The 18,779-nt window shown below is 33.2% G+C and overlaps 3 protein-coding genes across 5 annotated transcripts; all 3 read right to left on the bottom strand.

Moving 5' to 3' along the window:
• Nucleotides 1–3,677: 3,677 nt before the first annotated feature.
• LOC111006423 (uncharacterized) lies at nucleotides 3,678–8,183 on the bottom strand. Its single transcript, XM_022278365.2, has 10 exons — nucleotides 7,958–8,183; nucleotides 7,245–7,374; nucleotides 6,519–6,657; nucleotides 6,224–6,436; nucleotides 5,923–6,061; nucleotides 4,737–4,887; nucleotides 4,538–4,647; nucleotides 4,366–4,463; nucleotides 4,202–4,271; nucleotides 3,678–3,989 (listed from the first exon to the last, which is right to left on the bottom strand). The coding sequence occupies exons 1-10, from the start codon at nucleotides 8,048–8,050 to the stop codon at nucleotides 3,900–3,902; spliced, it is 1,233 nt and encodes a 410-aa protein (XP_022134057.1). The 5' UTR covers nucleotides 8,051–8,183; the 3' UTR covers nucleotides 3,678–3,899.
• A 1,556-nt stretch (nucleotides 8,184–9,739) lies between these two features.
• LOC111006740 (protein SPIRAL1-like 3) lies at nucleotides 9,740–11,604 on the bottom strand. 2 transcript variants are annotated; one of them, XM_022278822.2, is made up of 3 exons: nucleotides 11,467–11,604; nucleotides 10,465–10,724; nucleotides 9,740–10,054 (listed from the first exon to the last, which is right to left on the bottom strand). In XM_022278822.2, the coding sequence occupies exons 2-3, from the start codon at nucleotides 10,702–10,704 to the stop codon at nucleotides 9,974–9,976; spliced, it is 321 nt and encodes a 106-aa protein (XP_022134514.1). In that variant the 5' UTR covers nucleotides 10,705–10,724; nucleotides 11,467–11,604; the 3' UTR covers nucleotides 9,740–9,973. The 2 variants fall into 2 exon arrangements, with proteins under 2 accessions (XP_022134514.1, XP_022134516.1); XM_022278824.2 differs by having other exon boundaries at nucleotides 11,350–11,487.
• Nucleotides 11,466–16,502, bottom strand: LOC111006752 (putative methylesterase 11, chloroplastic). 2 transcript variants are annotated; one of them, XR_002600891.2, is made up of 6 exons: nucleotides 15,946–16,502; nucleotides 15,287–15,523; nucleotides 14,886–15,029; nucleotides 14,136–14,267; nucleotides 13,080–13,463; nucleotides 11,466–12,928 (listed from the first exon to the last, which is right to left on the bottom strand). XR_002600891.2 is itself a non-coding variant. In XM_022278841.2 (5 exons), exons 1-5 carry the CDS (start codon nucleotides 16,291–16,293, stop codon nucleotides 13,182–13,184), a joined length of 1,143 nt encoding a protein of 380 aa, XP_022134533.1. In that variant the 5' UTR covers nucleotides 16,294–16,502; the 3' UTR covers nucleotides 11,466–13,181. The 2 variants fall into 2 exon arrangements, 1 of the variants encoding a protein (XP_022134533.1); XM_022278841.2 differs by having other exon boundaries at nucleotides 11,466–13,463.
• Nucleotides 16,503–18,779: the final 2,277 nt, after the last annotated feature.

Here is an 18,779-nt window from a genome sequence, read left to right as displayed (position 1 = left end):
ATATTTTTCTTTTTAATATATTTTTTTGTTTTTTTAATACTTATAGTTTATTTTTGTTTTCAAAATTATTCACTTGTGCGTAATAAATATTAACGTATAACAAGAAATTTCTATTAGTTCAAGGCCTTGAAGTAGTTTTGATAAAGAAACACAAAAAACTATTTCAAGCCTATATTTTAGAGAGTCTGTTGGTAGGCAAATTGGTATTTTGTTTCCTTTTTTGGATTATGTGATGTAAAAATTCGAAAAACAATATTTGTAAGTTTCCTTTGTTTTCAAATTCTAAATTTTAAAATTTACAATATAGAATTACATTATAAAAAAGAAAAAGAAAAATATTTATTTCATGTTATAAATTGATTTGATTTTATAAAATTAAATTAATTGGATTTTGTTTATTGCTTCCGATTCATTTTTGGCAGATTTGTTTTGGACTTTTTCTTTGTCTGGATTATGTGATATCACAACATTATAAGCTTTCTTTTTAAATTTTAAATTTTACCATATATAATTATATTAAAAAAAGAAAAATAAAAACTTTGAAAAATATTCCATGTTATAAATAGATTTAATTTTATTAAAATCAAATTATATAAAACATAATATATTATAAATGATATAATATTGTAAAGAAATAGTTATACAAAATTAATAACACATATGTTAATAAATTTATTAATAAATATTTTAGATTGAACTAAATATTTAGTTGTTAAATTACCACCACTTTACAACTATATTATTTAAACACCTTCAACCATTTTTAAACTGAGATTCAATTTTCAAATCTACGAAATGTGTTCGAAAATAAAAAAAAAAAAACCAAATTCCAAATGGCTCTTCTCAATCCCACGTGAACGACAGTGCGGTTATTTTATTAAATGGATTTGCAAAAAAATAAAAAGCATATATATGATCATTTGAGTCAGCTGAAGACGACATGTCGCATGGACTTTAAGGTGGGACACGCCTTAACTTTTTGCTTTAGCCACTTTCACGACTTGTTTCCTTTTTCTCCTTTGGATGCCACTTTCACCACTTTATATACTTTCTGGTGGAATGAATAAAATATTACGATGGGACCCAATACTCAAAATTCAATTATTGTTATTCTTATCTCGAACCCAAATTGTCGGGTGGTGCCAATACGAGGATAGCTTAGCAGAGCCGTTAAAATATATGCTCTTTATCTTAAGGTCAAAAGTTTAAATCTTTACCTCTGTATTAAAAAAAATATATTTATACATATGCTTTACATAATGGAAGATTAAGTCATGTATAAGACTTTTTCTAAGTTCGAATACTATACTTATAACACATATAATATTATTAAAATGTTAAGAGATTTATCCAATATTTTTTTTAAGTAGGAGATTTACTAGATACAATTTTTAGAGATTAAAACTTGTAATTTAACCAAAAATTAAATCAGAAACTTCTAAAGACAAAAGTTTAAAACTTTAGGATGAGTCCACAATTTTACTTAATTGAAGCGGTTTGATTTTAGCTTTGTATATTTCTCGCCTACCCTCTTAATTAAAATGGTTCCTCTTTCTAAAAAAAAAAATATATATATATATATATAATTGAAATAAGATGGATAAGATAAATCTATGTAATTTGTGAGTCCTCAATGAAATAACATCGATTCAAATCCTAAATTTTATCAAGAATTCTCACTCTTTCTTAGATCAGTGGACTCGGTTCAATTCAAGAAGATCTTTCTGTTCACATTTTTTTTCATCAAGAAAATTTAATAAAACTGGTGTATCCTCTCAAATTTAGAGTTGTATTGGTTCATTAATTGAGAGAAAAACAACCCCCAAGGCCCAAAAACTGATACAATAATATGGCATCAACTAACACACCACCACCACCAAAAGAGGAAAACAAAGACACACGCACAGAGAACAAGCAACAAGGTCAATGGAAATTTAATCGTGATCAGCAGGTGGCGGAGCCGCCGTACGTGGGGCATTTTTTTTTACTCTTCGGGTCGCCGTTGCAGGCGCCCTTAGGGTTTCCGGCGCCGCTCCCGCAGGTCCCCACATTACGGTTTTTCGTCGCATCTGTTTTCGGTTTGTTGTCTTTAAAATCCAGAAACCGCGCCACGTGGCTACCCACCATCAACTCCGCCGCCACCGCCTCCGAGATTCCCAAACATTCGCCGCCGCCGCCGCCGCAGCCGTAGGTGGCGTTGGATTTCATCAGTATCGAAGCTCTGCAATTGGTGGAAGAGAGGAACACCACCATCATCGCCGCCATTGCCACTGCAGGAAAAAGACGACCCATGTTTAATTTAGTTCTCTCTCTGGTCTCTGGTTTTTGTGAAGGTTTGGGCTCGAGTTAATGGGGAATTTAAAGAACCTTGGAGATGGGAATGGTGGGAATTAAAAGTTGTTGATTTTGTTAATTATAGGTTAATACTTGGATGCTTTATCTTGTTAATATATTATTTCTCTCACTCATCAACACAATCTATTTTTCGTTAGTGATATGCTTGAGTGTCAAGAATTTGGTAGTATTTGGCAGTATGCTCGCTTTGGCACTCCTACGTTATATTAACAATATTTAATGAGCTTGATATATATATATATATATATATATATATATATATATATATATATATTTTGAGAATTTTTAATGATTACAGGTAAAGTTGAGAATTTAAAAATATTACACTATAATTAGGTAAAGGAATATTGTTTGTTTTCATAGGGAGGGAAGTCTCTGGTTTCTCTCTGCATTATTTGCTTTTGCTTTTGGTTTTATAAGAAATGTATTATTTTTACGAGGTTGAAGGATTCCTCCCCACCACATCTGTTGAATAAAAAATAAATAAATAAAAGACATTTTTTATTATCATCTTGTTTTTTTTTACTTTCGGTCTTTAAAAAAGTAAACTTGTAAATAATACCTACTTTATTTGTGTATTATTATTATTTTGCTATATTCTTTTTAAATCGATTCCAAAATATTACATTGCATTAATGGATTATTTTATTGGTTACTCGAATTTAATTTTCTTTTTAATTTAATCTGGGTAGAAATTCAAACCTCCTGTTATATGTCTTATAAAAATGGTAAACAATAGATCAATACATAAGTTTGAATAAATCAACCTTCACTCTTTTTTTATGTACAGTCAATTTTAATTGTTAATAATGAAAACATTAAAAAGAAACTTTTAAATAAAGACTAAATAAAAAACACACACAAACACAATAATATTAGGGACTATGATATATTTCAATTTTCATTTTATTTCTTAAAATAACTATAATATTTTAATCTTTTCAAAATTATAAAACTAGTAAGACAAAACAGAAAATTATATCCTAAAACTCCGATTAATTATGTTATAATGATCTAAATAGCTCTTCCCATGTGAGCCACACTGCGGAGATTAGGTCGAAGGAAAGCATATTCCGGTACGGCAAAGACGACATGTCGCATGCACTTTAAAGTTTAGGTTTGGGGATAAGCTTTTCCTTTTGCCTTTTTTTTTTCTTTTGCCACTTCCACGACTTTACAAGTCTTGATCATGGTGGTAATAAAAAATTAAGAAGTGAAAGATCAAGACCCAAACACAATTAAAAAAATTGGGCAAATCACATCTTGATCAAGAACCAAGAAAAAAAAAATATATGAGAAAATTTACTGAAACTTAAAGGGGGTGTAAAAATACCACTACTCAAATAAATTTAAAGACCAGAGAGCCGATCGAAAGGCCTGGGAGTGTAGATCATGATACAATCCATTATAATATAAATCAACTAACCCGATTCCAATGTAGTTCTCCATGTCAAAATTTGAACAAATAGAACATGACATCCTAGCATTTATCCAGAAAGGTAAGTGATTTAACTCACAGATCAACAAACAAAAAGATCGACTCTTCAACGGATCGCTAAACCTTGCATACCCTGTGATCCATCATCGATGATTTTGTTTGCTCGAATGGTGCCAATGACATTTGCGATATTACCCTGCAAAGACACCAACCATAGTGTGTTGCAATACGACATAATGGAAGGCGAAAAAGGAGAGGCGGAGCTAACTACTACTTGCAAAATTAAAATCTCAAGAGTTAATGACTGGATTGTATGTTGCCTAAGAAAAGGTAATGTTGATAAAGGAAGCTTGACAACCTATGAGATATTTTTTTTATATTAAAAGAGAAACAGAAGAGATTACTTACCCTCCATGTAGCTAACCTCGTCCTAAGTGTTTCCCATTGTTGCTGCCCAAATACACGCTCGGTTGAGCGGCTGCACATGAACATCAAAAAGTTCTTAGTACAAAATAAGCTATGAATAACCATAGAAGTGCGTTGCAGCCATGTGAATAATGTGTAGCACACACCTCACAATCACAACTTCATTCATCTGGTCCATTTTGCAGTCAATCAATTTGGAAGTAATGGCCTTCACCACCCACAGTTCCACCTCATCATCATTGATCTGAAACACAGATCACACCCAGATCACAAAATAATATATGAAAGAGAAGCCTGGAAAAGGGGAAGTTTATCCACCCTCAGCGCGTCCTTAATGAGAGCATATGGAATGCGGGCAGAGTCATTTGAGCCAAGATCCACCAATGACAATAATCTCATTTTTGCTATACAGTCTTCATGGACGAGACCTACACCACGGTAAGGAATAAAGCCAGCAAGCATGAGTACAAAATTTAGCTCTAATGACTAGAGTTATCACTAGAGTTGAGAAATTTACCATAGCTTTTCAATAAAGTCGAATTAGCGGCATGAAATTCCAAGTAAGCATCTAGTCTCTGAGTCAGAAAAATCTTTAGAAGCTGATAAACCAATGAATATTTGGCATCCTTCTCCAGTTGCCCTACAGCAGGCATATCTAGCAAATCACACTGCAAACGTAGAGAACAGTTTTTGGCTATTAAGTCAATAATATTGGCTAAAAATCAAATTTGAAATATCAATGTGGAATCAAGTTATTGAGAAAAATCTGCTCCTAAACTTAATTTAGTAGCCAATAGAAATAAACAAGCCAATAACAAGAATGCATCCCTGAAACTTTCTTGCAGTCTGAAAAACATTTTAAAGAAAAATATTAATACCCTTTTTTATAGAAACCAAGAATCAGAATTAATATGAGAAGCACTACAAGAAAAAAAGGATGAAACATTCTCTCAAAAAATATAATAAAAAATTACAAAAAGATTCAACCATCAAAGTACAGAAAACCATAGTCCCAAAAATGAATGTGAAAAATAAGATTCAATTTTGCAACAAGTTCCCAACCACCTTTTGGTTTTATTTTCACCTATGTCAGGATTAACCCTATTAAATATTGCCAGAAGTTGCCTAAAAGCACCCACTTCCTCCTCACTCAGTTTTCTTTTCTACCAGTCAAAATGATGTAAGATAGTATTATCCTCCCAAGTACCTTCAACTGTGATATCTTTCAGCCCAGAAATGGCAAAAAATCAGGAGGTTGTGCATTAACGGTTGGTTATCTATCCAAAAATTAATCTAAGATTCTTTCTCTCCAGATTTTACAGAATGAGACAGGAGGATTCCCTGCTACAGTCAATCCCAAATCGGCGAACCACAGATGCATCGAGCCTTCACCTCATAAACCCTTCCCAATAGGCAAGGTTTCTATTTGAGTCTTGAACACTGGATGTCGGATAGAAGTTTGAACCAATATAACAATTGGCCCCATGAATCTCAAGCCCAAAACCATGCTGAGGAATTAAGTAGCTAGTAGTTATGTCAGAAAGAGCCCATCAATGGATGAACCAAAAATTTACCAATAAGAGTTTTCATAGTCCTAGACATGATACAGAATCAACTAGAACTTATTGGAACAATGTAATAAGTTGCTTGAACTATGGTAAATAGCTTAAAAATAGATTACATTACAAAAGACAGTAAAATACCCGAAACATGTTAGGTGCCTTCACAAATTCAACTATTGCACGAGCAGCTTCCTCCTTAGCTTCACTCAAGATATAGGCATCTTCACCAGAGAAAGTGGCCAAATATTTGGTAAGGAACTTGAAATAATCATTTGCAGAACTGAAATCAAAGAGAAGTTGTCAATCATAAATTAGTTTTATATTATTGGTAAGAGTAAACAAATCGCTCATATCAAAATAAAAACATAAGAGATACGAAATAGTGAAAAGTAAAGACAAAATAAGTATAACTCATTTAGAGACATCATTCATTCTGTAGTACCTCTTACTTTCTTTCAATACACTAGCGATGGCGAGGAAAAGTTCTCTCTGCTCTATGATTCCAACATTCCACTCTCTCAAGAAACTCTCTATCTTTTTTAATGATGGAATTATATGTTCAGGGGCCTTCCCCTTGAGAGCTAAATCAAGTGCCTTCATGTAAACATGGAACCGGCTATATGGATTCTCGAGTAGGTTGTAGAGATTGAACAATCTGTAAAAGAGGAAAACTTGAGAATGAGAAAAAAGAAGAGTCAAGATCTTACAATCAAAATATCCAAGTTTAAAGAGCGTACATTTTCAAGCGCAGTGCAGGTTTGTCAGTTGGCTGTTGAACAATCTTTGCAGATATAAGCTTTGCCATTTCAAGTGATTCATCTGGACTTCCAGCCTTGGTGACAAGATTGCAGATAACAGTGAATACACACTCAAGATCTGTTGCCAAAGAAAATCACTGTATAAGTGTATGCAGATCATCTTGCCAGGATGATAGAGGGACCACAACCTCATCAGACTAAAACCAGCATTGAAGACCGAATATGGATAACCATGAAGCACATTTTCTCCTCAACTATCTTTTCACTAAAATATTGGCTCCACACCGACATTCTTATAGTTCCAGAAGAAAATCACAGACTCGCAGGCAACAATAAAAGAAGCAACCTCAACTACCTTTCATTTCATAATGAAACAATTTAAACTCTTGAAGTTAGAATACAGATAAAACCAACATTGAAGACCAAATATGGGTAACCATGAAGCACATCTTCTCCTCCACTTTCTTTTTACTAACATCTTGCCTCCACACTGACATTCTTATGGTTCGAGTTGAAAGTCACGGACTCACAGGCATCAATAAGCAACAATAAAAGAAGCAACCTCAACTACCTTTCATTTCATAATGCTACAATTTAAACTCTTGAAGACAAAATACAGATACCCCTCCCACAAAAATAAAAAATATAAAAAAAAATAAAATCCTACAGAGTCATTCTTATTTTTCAATGTCAAACTACATTTACCTTTTTCAGACACCTTTGAAAATATCAAGTCAGCAGAAGTAAGCATTAGAGATGCCAGATCAAACCATCTTCCCATAACCATACATTCTTGAGCTTCGTTGCAAAGTCTATTAACTTGTGGCTCAGCAGCCTACAAAAATCATCAAACACCAATTAATCATTCCCCAGGACTAACCAGAATAGTATGTCAAATCTCGATTCGTTCCAAATATACACATCATAGACAAAAGACCAAATTATCATGAAAATATATACAAGCAATACGCCTTTTTCTGAACTTTTTGCTTGTGAACGGATAAAAAAGCACGTAAAATTATATCGCAAGCCATACTGGCATAACAAGGTTATGCAAAACTATACTGAGAGACGAATATCTTCTCAGTGCTCAATAACCACCCTTTTCCCACGACTTCAGACGTATGTGGTGAAACATTTGCCATCACATAACCTTCGCAAATTACCAGAACTACATATAGCAAGCAGTGCATTATGCAGGCCCTCTAGATCGTTACAACTTATTATAATTTTCAAATTCCAATAGTATACATCAATAACCATACTCCTGAATGAAATTAAACAAAAAAATCAATATAGACGATTGTGAAAGAAACAAATTGATGAAGTTGTAAAACCTAGAGGCGGCCACAAACTCAAGGTATGAACGGCGCTGGCAAAGTAGCAAATTGATTTGAAAGAGAGAAGAAAAATGAAACCTCAGGACCGGCGTCGGCCCAAGCCAGCTCAGAGGCAAAGCGGACGACGGTGAGCGCCGGATCTTCTTCGGAGGTTTGAACCACAGTCGACATCGTAGCAGCTGTCTCTGCAAATCTCTGGTTCTATCTTCTCCTCCCTTTTCTTAGTATCAAGGCGCCAAGGGAGGCTGCACAGAAAACCCTAGCTTAAAGCTTCTGATTCTCACGTACCACACTCGCGTGAACCCAACGCTATTTTCCCTATAAATTCCTTTTTCTTTTTCATTTTTATATTTCATATATATATATATATAATGGACGGATATTGTATAATAATTATTGTGTGAAAAATATATTTGTTTTTTCGTCTATAATTTTCTTTTTACTTCTAAAATCTTAAAAAAAATTCTCTCTTTTTTCGAATTTTAAGACTTTTTTATGTGAGCTAATTTTTTTGAATGGGAGTTGGACGCAGTTTTAATTTGGTCCTATAATTTTAAAATTTTCAATTTAATAACTTAACTTCAATTTGGTTCATAGACTTAGTTTCAATTTGTTTTCTTTTATCTTCTTTTTTTTTTACAAAACTATAAACCATAAGACTAACACAGTTACCTAAACCTAAATAGAGTATGTTATGTGAAAACAAAAGTATCTAATATGATAATGACAAGGAGGATTTGTGAACTTTGACTAAATCATAATAACTATATTTAAAATTTTGAAATCATAAAAATTAGAGAACAATAGGAATTAAATCCAAATTAAAACAGTGCCAACACAACTCTAAGCTGGAGTAATCAAAAAAAAGTGAAATGAGACAAAAATGATAATATTAATAATAAAAAATGAATTGGAGTGTTTAAAATTGTAGTTTTTTTAGTATAACATATGAGGGTGGAAGACCGAACTCATAACCTATATATCAATCCTGTTGAGCTATGCTCGCTTTAGCCTTAAAATTGTATTTGTATATACCTTAGTCTTACCATAATAATTTCTAGGTAAAGTTAATATCCACCTTAATTTGTTAAGACATGTATTTTCGATATTACTGTTATCATGTTTGTCTCACTCCCGACACAAATTTGTAATGATAACTCTAATTATATATAATTATGCCAACATAGTTTAGCTACATAAGTTGGAGTCCAATCACATTATCTTTTTTTATCGAAGATACATATCTTAACAAATTAAGGTTGATGTTAACTTTACCTAATAATTATTATTGACAAACTAAGGTATATACAAATACAATTTTAAGGTCAAAGCGAGTATAACTTAACGGTAATCGATATAAGCCCTCTAGTTCATCTTTATTGTTATCATTTTTGTCTCATTTCACTACTTTTTTTCTAATTTGCCATAAATAATAAATAATATATAAAAAAAAAGGTAACAAGACAACAACCCAAATCCAAAATTAAAAAATTGATCACTAGAAGTCTTGGGTTAAACTTACGACTCAAGCATAAAATATAGAAATCTAAGTGGGATGTAGAATTATCTTGAAAAGTTGACCATTAATCGTCGAGGAGAGAATTTGGCCTCCTTGTAAATGAACATAAAACAATTTATCCACAACCCCCAAGTTTAATTCATAAAACTACTATATTTCAAAAGGGTCGATTGATGACAGTTACATTTACAGAAATTAAATTAATGTCAAAGAACTGATGGAGAGTTGAAAAGAGCCACTCTAGAATGGGGTAAAAAATCAAGATTTAAAAAAGAGTTTGATCCTAATAGGATGCAAAGAGACAGAGTTATACAAGTTGAGTAACCAGCAGATGCCAGAGATTCAGAGAAAGATACAACAATCAATTGTTTCAAAACAAAGCATCAAGAGCCAACCATACAAAGTTCAGCAGCAAACATGTCTGCGATTCTGGCAATGAGGAGAGACTACCTCGTGCAGAAGGAAATACCACAATTCGAAAGACAAAAAAGACTAAGTTTTTCAAAGGTACATGTAACTTTCTAGTTTACGTATCATAGGCGCCAATGAAGGGGCGAGCTGCTTTCTTGGTCAGCTTAGCTCCTACCGTTTCCGAAAAGGAAGTCCAGCGAAGACCCGCCACCAGGTGCGGCGTGAACCTTGGTTGATGGGCGATCCTGCCAACACATGAACCCACATTTCATTCCAATGGTTATACTCTACTCATATATAAATGGGGATTCAAATTTGATTACCATATAGAATTGAGTTAGTTATCAAATTCGTGATGTTCTCCAGTAGTTTTTATTTGGTTATATAGGGTCCAAATTTGCTACCAGCATCCTAAATTGTCAGATGTGGCCCAGGGGATTAGCCAAAGAAGTTATAAGACATGGCAGGTGATAAGATAAGCAATAACGTGCCTACTGTTTTAGCCTTTTTCTCTCCAACTATGGCCTCAGTTATCTCCTCATCACTTGCCATGTTTACCAACTTAAACATTCTTTCCAACAAATCAACCAATTATAAGGCAAAAACACAAGTCCCAGCATTACCAGCAGAAAACATTTGATGACAAGGTGCCTACCGTGATAAAGTTCCCACAGTTCTGTCCATCCGCCCTGTAGTAATTGTTAGTACAATTCGCGGGAATGCCAGCAGGAACGCCAGCAGGTATGTTTTTATCGGTAGCTTGCGCGGTAGAAGAGGTAGGCTGAGAAGATCCATTGGGTTTCTGAGAAGCTTGCACATTGTTGGCAGGTTCTCCGCCTCCAAACAGGTAGCCCAAGGAGCTCTGTCCACCACCGCTGCTAACTCCACGACCCATTTTCAAGCCTTTTGTTTCTCCTTTTAATATAACAACATAAAACCCAGATGTAGTTACAGTGATCAGACAGTGATCAGACGTTTAATTTTTAGACTATGCCAGAAACAAATGGAGGATACCAGAAAAGAAAGATATATCAAAAGAATGCAGATACAAATATAATCATAGGCATAAAGGGCAATATGAGAAAATGCACGCAAGTTTAAGCAGAAACTCACGATCCAAAGGCTCTTGTTGAAGACTATCAAGCCAATTATAAGATTTAATGGATAAAATAATAAGGTTAAGAGGTCAATTTAAAAACTATTTTACTGCTAACGATGGTGAATCCAGAGCTACATGGTATGAATTCTGCATTTCTATGAATAATTCGTACCGACCTTTATAAGTTCCTCAAACATTTCCCCAAGTCTGCTATAACCTTAAGCTCACACGGCACCAGAAACAAGCATTTTAACGTTTCTATCCATTAAACGGCAATTAAAACAAGGACCATTTTTCATTTCAACCTCATCAACTCTCACCAATATCACTAAAAACGACAAAAACAAAAGAAAAAACAAACTGATAAATTAAATTATCACAGACATCGAATCAAGTATAATCACGACATTATATACAAAGGAGGGGAAGGGGTGGAATCACAATTCATAGCTGCAAATGGCCAGCGATCAGATCGGTGAAATGGGTAGAAATTGGAAGCTGAAACCCCTAAACAGAAGCGGATCCGAAAATGTGAAGGTCAAGATTTGAAGGGGTTACCTCCGGAGATCCTTTCGAAACGAAAATGGGATCAAAAGGAAGAGATAAGGAGCAAAATGATGGAAGCCAGCAGAGAACTTTCGCAGCACAGGCAACAGCCAAAGCAAGAGACGCTCTATTAAATATTACTTTCAAAATTCAAATCTTTTATTTTTTTTCCGTTCTCTTATCTTCAATTAAAACGGAGATTTGTTGGAAACGCAAGGCCACCGGAATTGTCGGTGGAACAATCGCTATTCAGGCTCTAATGAACTCAATTTTTTTTTTTTTAATTATGCTAAAATATTTTTAGTGTAGGTGGTTGGTTTCAGTTTTAAAAATGGTTGAGAAAATTAGTAGATTTTTGGTGGGTAGAATTAAATCTTTTCAAATGTTTAAAATGTTGAGAGCAAATTTGAAATAAATAGTTAATTTTCTTAGGAAAACGATGGATTGTTACACAAAGTGCGATTGATGCCTAAGTTCCTAATTTAATAATCTAATTCAAAGGTTCACATTATTAGTTGGTAATGAATTGATTGATATGAGAAACAATGATAAGGCTCACGTGATTAGGTTAATGTCTGCTTCATCAAGCAGAGATTTAATGGTACTTTAGAGAAATTAAAAAAATAATAATTAATTTTGCCTTAGTTTAATATTTATTTATTATTATTTTTAGTACAACACGTGGGAGTTATTCTTGCTTCTAACATAAAGTGAGAATTCATAGTCTTCATTTAACATTTAAATTTAGTCTCTTTTTTTCATCTCTTTAACGAAAAATTATAATTAAAAGTCGATGTGGAACCACATGAAATGTCGAACTTCGATATATGTATAAATTTGTTGTCTAAGTTTTTTTTAGCGTCTCTTTAGTAACATTTATATTTTATGTTTATCGTTTTTATATTTAACTTGATAATTAACATGAGCAACAATTCGGAGGCTAAATGAAACAAATGAGAGCACATAAGCAAATAGAACGAAGATCTTTGTAGGATTGCTTTACAGTGAAGCTAGTTTTATGTTCAGTTGGTAGAATGGGAATTCAACTGGAAAGCGATTCTGTCCAAGAATTGTGATCCCAAATTACTTAAACCAAACAGTTATTCATATAAATGGCAGAATCAGATCAGTTCAAATGGCTACAAGTGCAATACACAAACACTTTCTAGATACAGAGAACAAGTTGAGTAACAGAGAAGTGAACTAATTTCCAAGGCTTTTTAATTCAAAAGCGTTCAAAATCTGGTGGCTATTTCTATTCAAATGTCAGTGTTCCTCAACCCCCAATACCTACTTGTTCTTCCTAACAAAGCTTTCAAATTAATGCCAGTGTTCATACTATAATTGCAAACCCACAACGGAGAGAGGGAACAAATCCAAGAAGTTACCTCAAGCTTTTCAATCTTGGATGTGATTTGAATGAGGACTATTTATCCTCAAAAAGATCTATTTGTTGTAGTTGTAGCAAAAATTCCTAGACACGAGAGGAAAGGAAACAAAAATCCCCTCAAGAAAGAGCACACACAGGAAAATGAAAACAGCATATTTCATTTATGAATCAAGTACTAGAACCTTTTATTTTTCTTTAATGTTAATGAGCCTATACATTATGGATTCGTTCTGACCTTATAATGCGGCTGACAATTTCGCTGATTTCCGGGTCGTGTAGGTGTATGGGACGGATATCTGGAGACCTTAGCTAATCTTGCTTCTGACTCAAAATGATGCTATGATGGTGTTTTGATCTTTGAGATCTCTACCAATAGCTTGTTTAGAGCTTGAGGCTTTGAGAAGAAAGGGGAATGATCTGCACCTTTTAGCCGAAAGACCTGTTGTGGGGGGCTTTTGTTTATCATACTCTCTTGTAATGAGATGGGAATGGCGTTGTCTTCGGGAGCTTCGATGTAAAATCGTCTGACTGATCCATATTTCAAGTCTGAAAGGCACAACTTTTCCAAAATAGGTGCGAACGGTACCGGCCTCATTGATACAGATGCCAGAGCAACATCCTGTACCATAAATACAAATAGCAATGAGCAAGAATGGAAAACAGTTAAAGGAACTCAAGCAATGAATTAAGGTATTATCCGTGACATTAACAGGAACAGTTTCAAGAAACCATGGAGCATGAGTCGTAAAGATAAAACAATACTTTATAATCTTCTGTAATGAATCATCTGAGATTTCCCAAAAGCATATCTGGAGCTTAAGCTGAATTCTCGTTTTTAGAAAATCTAAAAGCACCATTTCATTTTGATGACACAAAACTATGAGATGTTACACAAAATCTTGACACTTTTGGGAAAAAAGAGAGATAAATATCATCATTTCTTCCACTTTAGTACGGAAATTAAAGCTTTGCTCATATTGTTGGAAATGCTGATTGAATCATTAACAATCATCATATATTTGCAGAAAAAGATAATAATAAATAAATAAATAACAAAAATCATCATAATCATATATACATTAGGCAAGTCATACAAAATTGACCAAATATGAACTCTACTCTGTTTAAACTCTATTGCTCCATCAGACACATTTGGATTATAACAAGAGAATTTCCTTGCAATTCCATGATCTTCTCATTAGTTAAGCCCAAAAAAAAAAAACACACACACACATTTCTGAAATATTTAGAATAGAACTCCACGAATTGTGATATTTAAAAATGGCATTACCTTGGCAGAACTTTGATTGAAAAATAAGTCCCTCAACAATGATTTTTCAAAGTTAATAGCAGTCGGAGGGTGGTCGTTCCCATTTGCGTGGGAAAACATCTGAGCCTGTTGCATTAGATCATCCACACCAGTCTGCAGTAGGAAAAAAGGATACATTCACATACCTCACCTACATAGTAAAGGGAAAACCAGAAAATCCCCTGTCAAGAAATATAAGTTCTTGAACCCATATGGAGTATGTGTTAATCAACCATGTGAATCCCAAAATTTAAAAGCAACCAACTAAAAGGTGGAAGCCAAAGGTAGGGCTGATCGGGAAGAAAGATGAAGACGATGAGAATAAGCAGCAAGTTGAACCCAAAATGGGAAACAAATAAAAAACCGTGGGGGAATTACGGAATGAAGATTCAAGAGCATAGTAAACCCAAGTCTTTCGAGTTTCCTAGTGCATATTGGGAGAAGAATGGTGAGGATGTTCAAAATACATGTTAATGGTGCTAAATTTTATCTTTAACAATCATAAATATACTGCCCAGTTTCCAGCAGAGAAGAGGCTACAGAAGGTGTCATGTCATTGGCATTGGCATTTCCTAAGGCTCTTAATTTCATTGTATTATTTGAAAGCATTTTTAAAAGCGCTTAATTTCAAACGTGCAACACAATTCAAATACATGTTCAACAACTTAAAAATGAGCAACTTCAGAATCTGTATTACTGGATCACAAATTAACAACAGATTAGCATGAATACCTGCTGCGAGAACATGTCTAAAGTGTTCTGTCCATTGGTCAACATTGCCGCAGCAATAAATATGGCTTTTGCAATTCTAAAAGGAAATAACTCCATCGCATACGCTATACATGCACCACCAAAATCATGCCCCACCAAGATAACCTGCATGAATAGAGAGGAATTTCCAAAATGTGAGGAAGGAAACAACAATTTTATCAAAAACACAATATTAATGACTCCATAATTACACATTCAAAGGCATTCAACTTGGTCACAAAATCAATATTTTCCTCAAAACTACACATTTCAGGCACATAGTAAAAGTTAGAGATTTTACATTTTACCCTTACTTCATTAACTACAAGCATCAGAAGCATTAAATAGAACTGCAAAAGAAAAGAATCAGCAAGTTTAAGGACCTTTTCTCCCTCAGCAAGCTTTTCAAGGAAATCAGTAAGCGGCTGCACGTATTGCAAAAGACTCGTGATGCAATTTGGATCATATGAATGAACTCCAGAACCAGTTAAATCTATTGCAGTAGCTTTGTAACCCCCTTCTTCTAAAAGTGCTATGGTTTTGTACCAACACCATGCCCCAAAGCCACCACCATGGACAAGAACAAAATGACTCGTTTCTATATCCTCAAGCTTTATATTCTGCATCGAATACGGAACAAAAACTGTCAAAAGGTACAAAACTAATCAAATCAACAAATTTTCACCGTCAATAAAAATTATCAAGCTTAAGACTACTTTTTATTAATCAGCATGGATTGAATTATATATAGTCTTAAACTACATTTATAGCATCTTATTTATTAGGGGTAAAGCTCTCACTGTCATCTTAAATTGGAAAAGGTAAAGTGGGCAAGTGGTCTAAATCAAAACACCAGTAATTGGTTTGCAATTTTTTCTTATCATCAACTCAGAAACCACGGAACCCATCTTGAAAAGCAGAGGCAGATAACTCCCATCAGTTCATCAACTAAAAATCCAAAGGCAAACTCCAAAAACGAACACTATAGTTTTAGAAAACACTACAATCTGCAGTTATAGAGATAAAAGGGTATAAGCAAAACCTCGCTAACAAGTTGATGAGGCTGAAGCAGGGGATCGGTAAGGGATCGAGCACGCGAGCTCGAACTCCGCGGCAATGCGTTACTCTTCTTCGACCCAGATTTTGGGTAGCGGAGCGAAGTGGTCCGATCAAAAGGGTCGCCGCCGTTCTGCTGTTGGCGCTGCTGGAACAGAATCGCAGCGGCGAGAACTTGCTCTGGAGCCAGAGAAGCGTCGGATTTGTCCTTCCTGGAAGACCTCACTCGAGTCCATCTTTTGCTTGGATTGGTGGGCAGAGGTGGATTCAGAAGGCGCTTTGTGGGTTTTTTCTTCATCGATTTGGGTGCGAGGCAGGCGCAGAAATTTCCCATTTTCGGAGCATAAAGTACAAAATCGGCGAAATGGCGGATAGGGATTAAAGAATAACGAGGCTGAAGTTTGAAGCACTCTTTTTTGGCGAAATTCGGAGGGAAAACAGTGTCGCCGGAGATCGAAGACGGAGAATGAAGAAGAAGAGGGGAAGAAGAAGTTCGATTTATAGGCTGCAACTGACCGCGGACTGAAATTTATACTTTTTCGAGTTTTTCTGAAGTAATATAGCATTTAAAGCACCATATCTGCCTACCAGATATGACTGAAATTCACCGTAAAGTAAAAAAAGAAGCTTTTTGGAAAGATGAAAGAAAGAACAAAAAAGCTTATGGAAAAATCAAAGAAATAACCTGTTGTTGCTCCCAAAGAATTTTTTCAATATTTTTTAATTTACTCATATTTTCATATCTAAAATTTACCTATACAACATGTATGATCGTCAAATATCAAAATGAGATTTCGTAATTGGCAACTATCTCTGATCAATAGATCATGAATTTGAACTCCTATCCCAACTTGTTGTATTCTTAAAAAAAAAATGTTGATATTTAAAGTCTCATTTTCACCGAAAATAACAATAAAATGTTGATAGATATTTCTAGAAAGATTATAAAAAAAAAGAATTTGTAATTTATTGATAGATGGAAACCTCGACCAATATTTTATACTTCGAATAATAGAGCATTTATATATATATATTTTTGTTTAAAGAAAGAATTTTTTTTAATATAGTTTTAATTACTTTATCTTACCGTTCAAACTTTTGCATAAAAAATTAATTTAGACTTTATCATAGTCTATTTGTTAATCATTTAATTAGCATAACTCCTGAACCATTTCACAATTTTGAGACCTAATCCAAATCTACTATAAGGAATTAAAAAAATAATGGGTACGTGAAATTAGGAGAAATAGTCATGTCATTTATTTAATATTAGTACTAAATTTATTAACATTTAATCCATTCGTCTCAAAAAAAAAAAAAAAAAAACCTAGATACTTTAGAAAACTTCTTGTTTATAACAAAAATTTTCAAACCATTGACATTCGATTAAATAAAAAAATAAAAATAAATCTTTGATCATTTTAAAAATTTCAATTAAATAAACAAATGAAAAACTATGAAACCTCTACTCTAGTCGTTTTATTGACATTCGATTAAATAAAAAAATAAAAATAAATCTTTGATCATTTTAAAAATTTCAATTAAATAAACAAATGAAAAATCATGCGTCTATATAATTTACTTCTCTAATAATTTTGTTGTGTCAAATTGATATTAAATTAAAAAATATAATGAATAATAAATATTTACAAATTACAAATAAATGAATAGAACATCATAACTATTGTCGTCCTCACTCAATTTTTATTTTGTTGGTTGTTGAAGATCTATAAAATTTGTTATGAAATGACTGAATGATATATGAAAACTAAAGAAAAATCATTTCAAAGATCAATGGCACGTTTACAAAGGGTTACGTGAGACTTTTTCGCATCGACTTTCTAAAGGCAGACCAATTACTATGGTATCTATTTTTGGAATCGCCTTAGTCGATAAGTTATTGGAACTTTGACATAGCATTTTTTATTTTTACTTTTTTGGTAAAGTAGCAATAAATTCCATTTCTCAACCTAAAATGGTCAGATGGGGGAGACTTTCAGCTTCTTCAGGATCCGTTGCTTTAATTGCAAAGCTATTTTAGGTGAGCATTTAATTCAAGTGCAAATTGGATTTTAAGATTTGATGGCACTGATTAATTAGAAAAAGTTTTCATAAATATTTCAATAATTTTATTTTCATATTTAACATGTTATTTTAATAGATCGTATGGTAATAATTTAACTCTATGAAGGGGAAAAAAAAGAAGAACGACTCTTAATAGTTTATTTTCGTGTGTGTCTTAGATGTTTAATTACGAAATGATATCTCAAGGTCTTAATTCCAATTTAAAATGGGTCAACGTTAGAATAGACTATAATCCCCAAAATTTAAATAATTAGAATTAATATTACGTAAGCTAATAAGTAACAAAGATATCCAAATTTTGCAACAAAAAAAAAAAAGAAAGTAGTATTAAGGTTATGAATCTTTTTTCTTCGCGATGTTCAATCTATAACACATATTTCTCTAATCTTAAACTTTGCAAACTAGGAAACGAAACAAAAATAAGGATACTTTTGAGTCTGTTTGGTAACACAAACATTCATGTTTTCAGTTTTTTATTTTTCAATTAAAAAAAAACAAAATTGTGTCTTATAATTATTTCTTGTTTTTTGGTTTTCTTATTGAAAAAAAAAACAGAAATATATTTAACCATTTCTTGTTTTTTCTGTCCTCTAAATTTTAAATTTTAAAAAATAAAAATTTTACATGAAAATTAATTTTTCAAATTACATATTCAAGCCTTTTATGCTATGCTTACTTTTTTTTATATTAATTATGCATTTTACCCGTAAAAAAATGGATAAAACAATGTTTTTA

The sequence above is a fragment of the Momordica charantia genome, assembly GCF_013281855.1.
Source record: "Momordica charantia cultivar OHB3-1 chromosome 4 unlocalized genomic scaffold, Mcharantia_2.0 BLBB01000004.1, whole genome shotgun sequence".
Lineage (NCBI taxonomy): Eukaryota > Viridiplantae > Streptophyta > Magnoliopsida > Cucurbitales > Cucurbitaceae > Momordica > Momordica charantia.
The sequence above is the reverse complement of the archived record's forward strand: the minus strand, read 5'-3'. Positions and strand labels throughout refer to the sequence as shown.

Bases quoted from the DNA above. Each gene is read 5' to 3' on its own strand.
- LOC111006423 (XM_022278365.2), bottom strand. From the start codon at position 8,050: ATGTCGACTGTGGTTCAAACCTCCGAAGAAGATCCGGCGCTCACCGTC. The intron at 6,062-6,223 runs GTACTACAGAAT...CTTTGATTTCAG, and splicing joins GTATTGAAAGAAAGTAAGAG to TTCTGCAAATGATTATTTCA. The intron at 4,888-5,922 runs GTATTTTACTGT...CTACGTTTGCAG, and splicing joins AGGCACCTAACATGTTTCGG to TGTGATTTGCTAGATATGCC.
- LOC111006740 (XM_022278822.2), bottom strand. From the start codon at position 10,704: ATGGGTCGTGGAGTTAGCAGCGGTGGTGGACAGAGCTCCTTGGGCTAC. The intron at 10,055-10,464 runs GTAGGCACCTTG...ATGTGTTGGCAG, and splicing joins ACTGTGGGAACTTTATCACG to GATCGCCCATCAACCAAGGT.
- LOC111006752 (XM_022278841.2), bottom strand. From the start codon at position 16,293: ATGGGAAATTTCTGCGCCTGCCTCGCACCCAAATCGATGAAGAAAAAA. The intron at 15,524-15,945 runs GTTTTGCTTATA...TATTCGATGCAG, and splicing joins CTCATCAACTTGTTAGCGAG to AATATAAAGCTTGAGGATAT. The intron at 13,464-14,135 runs GTAATGCCATTT...TTTATGGTACAG, and splicing joins TCAATCAAAGTTCTGCCAAG to GATGTTGCTCTGGCATCTGT.